The sequence below is a fragment of the Elephantulus edwardii genome, unplaced genomic scaffold (assembly GCF_000299155.1).
Source record: "Elephantulus edwardii isolate Elephantulus edwardi_28Jun2011 unplaced genomic scaffold, EleEdw1.0 scaffold00053, whole genome shotgun sequence".
Classification (NCBI taxonomy): Eukaryota; Metazoa; Chordata; class Mammalia; order Macroscelidea; family Macroscelididae; genus Elephantulus; species Elephantulus edwardii.
The window spans coordinates 10,473,858-10,478,336 of NW_006399803.1; the positions used below are offsets into that span (position 1 = coordinate 10,473,858).

The 4,479-nt window shown below is 36.3% G+C and overlaps 1 protein-coding gene across 2 annotated transcripts in view; it reads right to left on the bottom strand.

The window, feature by feature from the left end:
• Positions 1-1,809: 1,809 nt before the first annotated feature.
• Positions 1,810-4,479, bottom strand: part of GAB1 (GRB2-associated binding protein 1) — a 174,706-nt gene continuing 172,036 nt past the window's right edge. For both annotated transcript variants that reach the window (XM_006887012.1, XM_006887011.1), the window contains 2 exons: positions 3,574-3,696; positions 1,810-1,968 (listed from right to left, as the gene is read on the bottom strand). In XM_006887012.1, the coding sequence (XP_006887074.1) occupies positions 1,810-1,968; positions 3,574-3,696 (282 nt within the window). The remainder of the gene's footprint in view (positions 1,969-3,573; positions 3,697-4,479) is intronic.

Genomic DNA, 4,479 nt, shown 5'->3' on the forward strand with positions numbered 1-4,479 from the left:
TCATGCAACAGCTAGAAGTCTGAATGGAGGGAGCCACACTCCCACTGTGCATAATCTTATCTCTGTGTCCACTCAAAAACTCTTAGTAACTCTTAAATCAGCATATTAAGAGATTGTATACAACTTAATTTAAAGAAACAAACTAAGATAATTTGTTTCTCTAATTACATTGCAAAAGTGAAACAGATGAAAATAAATTGTAGCCTCACTATATAATTTGTGGTTTTGATATCCATGTCACAGGACCAAGTTACAGGTAAGACAGAATTATAAAGGGTCCTCTGGTGTTTGGAAGTGGTGCATGACTGTAAGGTTTCACATTATTGCAAAGCTTCACCGGTTCTTGAAGAGGGCAGCAAGTAAGAGTCACAGTACAAAATCCTTAATTCTTTTACTAAAAAAGCAACAGGTACTACACATAAGATTCACTTATCTATTTTTTAAAATGCAGATAAAAAATTGTAATTGCATAGGGATTTAGACATAAGGCCAAGAAGAGTATTATATTAAAAAAATTCATAGAAAGGGCACTATGGTGTCAAAAGAGAAAATTTTCATTCTTAGAGTAGTAAGTCTGAATTACGATCCAATTAAAAATATCACAGTATGTTGCTATAACTAACAGTGAATGTCAGCTGTTCCATTCATTCCAATCTGGAAACAAATGTTGTTGTTGTAGTGTGCTATTGGTCAGTCCTGACACGGAGTAACCCTGTATGGCAGAGCAGAGCAGCCCCACAGGGTCTCCCGGGTGGTAATCTTTACAGAGGCAGACTGTCACTTCTTTTTCCCACAGAGTGGCTGGTGTGTTCAAACTACTGACTCTTCAGTTCGCAGCTGAGCATTCAACCACTGTGCCACTACTGTATCTCAAACCAGTATCCCAAAAGCACAACGAAAGCTCACTGTCCAAACCTGATCAGTGTATTAGCACATCAGTGCCTGGTGCGTACCTGATTAGTATATCATCTACCTTTTGTAAATAATGAAAAGTTCAATACATGTTAACGAGAGCACATTGTCACTGCACACTACCAGTGATTCGCAGATTTACTTGATCATTTCATGAATCAGTCTTTAAAGAGTGCAAGATCCCACCCTGCAGAATCTTAACTCAAGGAACCCAAAACACTGTAATTAACAAAATAGAATAAAATTCCTCCATTAACAGCTAAATGTACATAAGCCAGAGCTAGGTCCTAAAACCAATATGTGCATTATCTTCAGCAGTTAGAAGGCAATGAATAGGTCCAACCACACTCTGTATCTTCAGCTAATGGTTGCCACCTGAACTTTCAGGTACAAAGTTAAACTGTGAATCTACTACTCATTTAATGTTGTTAAATTGTAGTTTAAACAACTTTCAACTCTAAAAGTAGCTTAGTTAACTTAGTATTGTTATAATATATAGAGTAGTGTGAAGAAAAAAAAAGAACTCCCAAAGGAATTACGTTAAGGTACATTTGGGGATACCCAAACTAAACTTTTAAATGAAAAAGTGCATAAATTACAGTAATACTACAAGTGTGTTGTTAACTGTGGAAAGAGTGTCTGGAAGCCAAACAATATTATTTCCCACATTATTTACATGTTTTGAATTGTTCAGATACCACAAAGCACCATTTAGGATTGAAATTCTTTGAATATGTCTGAAAGGTCCTTTGACCTCAACTCTGCTCATTTGAGGATCTCCTTAAATAGAAGAGTTGTGTCATCTCTCGACAAACACTGCTGTGACTGTGATTCTGTTCTCAGGATTTATCTTCACAATTCAGTTCTTATTTGTTCAAAAAGGGCAACGGAGCATTTTCATTTCATACTCTTGGTGGGGGTCTCGGATTCTGTCGACTGCCTCCCATCAGTCCAGGCTTCCCGGGTGCTCTTCAGTGCCAGGGTCTTCTGCTGGTCAACCACAACATAATCAACCCTCTCATCTGCTACACTGCTGCCTGAGCCACTGCTCTTTTGCTAAAAAGCAAACAAGAAGAAATAAATAAAGCCCCCCTATATAAAGGAATGGCTGAATGATAATCAGTCTAATAGACATACAGACACATACACAGTGCAAACACTCTAAGAATTCCATTGCATCACACACAAAAATAACATTACTTCAACTGAACCATGCTGTTTCACTTTAATGCTATTTTTTTCCCTTAAATTTAGAACATTTGTATATGAGAATTTAACCACCCCTCATCTCTGACAAAATTTTTATTAAATGGGGGCAACTTATTAACCCATTCATTTTAAAATATACAGCTAACTTCTTCCTTTAACCTTTAGCACAAAGGGAGTTCTGGTGACCTAGCAGCAAGAAAATTCGCTGCAATCCCAAAGGCGCATGGTTCGACTCCATCAGATGCTCTGCTGGAGAAGGAGGGGCAATCTCCTCCTGTGCCAGTTGGATCCAATTCGTCTATACTCAGCAAGAAAAAAATCCCCCCCAAAACAAATAAAAAACCTTTAGTGTTGACATTTTTCCAAGCTCTGAGAACACGTATCAGTACATAACTTTCTGAGCTTAGAAATGTTTTTTATACTAACTAGCCTCATGGATCTTCTTCTGTCTAAATTACAATTAGACTCTAGGTAACAAATACAATTATTAAAATTTATTAATATTACATTTTATGAAATAATGATATATTATATATTTTAAAGTTAATTTTAAAAATTAGTTACAAAATTATTAAAACATATTATGAAAATATATGAAATGTACATTAAATTATTATATGACTTGTTAATATTAAAGCTTTACCATATGACTAAATTTAATAAAAGTCTTAAAGAACATCAGAAGGACCATGACAGCACAGTAGTTAAAGCCCTCAGGTGCTGACTGAAAGGATGGCTGTTTGAGTACACTTTGCAGAACTCTATAATCTGCTCCTTGTGAAGGCACATAGCCTTGAAAACCATATGGAGCAGGTCTGTCTGTCTTACAGGATCACAATGAGTTGAGATCAACCCTTGACAATGGATTTATTTTGTAGAAGAAATAAGTTTCTACGTAGTAAAAACTAATGACTTTAGGATCAGTGTTCCTCTCAGCAATGTAACTGGGTGCTTGGGGTAGAACAGTATGTTGAATGAGGGGGCTCTTGCCTGCCATGCTATGGACTCTTAAAGGAGACTGACTGGTCCTGGAGTGAGATCACCTCCTGGTTCATAGAAGAAACAAATGCAAATCCTTTTTGGAGAAAAATGAGGTCCTCACGATTTCTACAGATAGGCTCAGAAAAATGAATCCACAATAAGAATTTATAAAACATACTAGCCACTACACAGGAGAATTAAATAAATAAACAGAGGTTTAGCTTAAGAATCAGATGCTGACTACATATATAGCAGCATTCACAGAGTTTAGAAAGTGTTGAGGAATCATTTCAATGGTAATCACTAGAAAACTAGAAAGTATATAACTTCTATACTTAGAAAGTAAAAATAAATTTATCAGTTTTTAAAACTTTGCTATTTATAATTTATCAACTAGCGTTAAATGACAGATGGCTAAATTTTCATTATATATAACCAAGATATGATACTTTAAACTGAGGACTCACTTACCTTACGTGGTGGTGTGGATTTTCCAGAATCTAAATCCAAATCTAGGTACTCCACTTGCTTGTCTCCTTTGGGCTTTATCATAGGACTGCTTCCTCCATCAAGGCTACTACTGCCAAAAAGATTCTGTGTTAAAAAAAAAAAAAAGAAAAAACTCAGTTGTTGAACATTCATAAGATATATTTATATTCCTCATCTTGCTCTTGCAATCTACTAAAGCCTAAATCTTTGTATTCAGGAGGCCCTAACTTGAACAAATGTCTGCTTAGAAAATTAAATAATCTTGTAACTGTTTAAAAGTCACATATGATTAGGCATTATATGTATGACAACAATACAGTATAAGAGGTACAATGCAATGTGGACTGGAGGAGGAGAAAGGAAGGGAGGAGCGAGAAAACGGCAACAGTGAATGAATATTAAAAAGTGAACTGGGAAGGGAGCTCTGGTGGCCTAGTGGCAAAGAAGCTGTCCTACAATCCTAAAGGTGCATGGTTCGAATCCACCAGGTCCTCTGCTGGAGAAGGAGGGTCAATGTGCTCCTGTGCCAGTACAGTTCGATTCAATAATACACGAAAAGACAAAATAAATAAAAATTTGGGGAGCTCTGGTGACCTAGGGGCAAGAAGCTGCAGTGCAATCCCAGAGGTGAGCAGTTTGAATCCACTAGATGCTCTGCCGGAGAAAGAGGGACAATCTCCTCCTGTACTAGCCAGATCCAATTTGATGGTACACACATATAAAAATAATAAAAGAAAAGAAAACCCAAACAAACAAACAAAATAAATAAAGATTTAAAAAAAAAGTGAACTGGGGAGGGGGAGGGAGGAAAATGTGCATCAATGAATGCATCAAAATTCAACTTTTCTGCAAACTTTTGTAAAATCACCACTAAAATAAAATAAAATA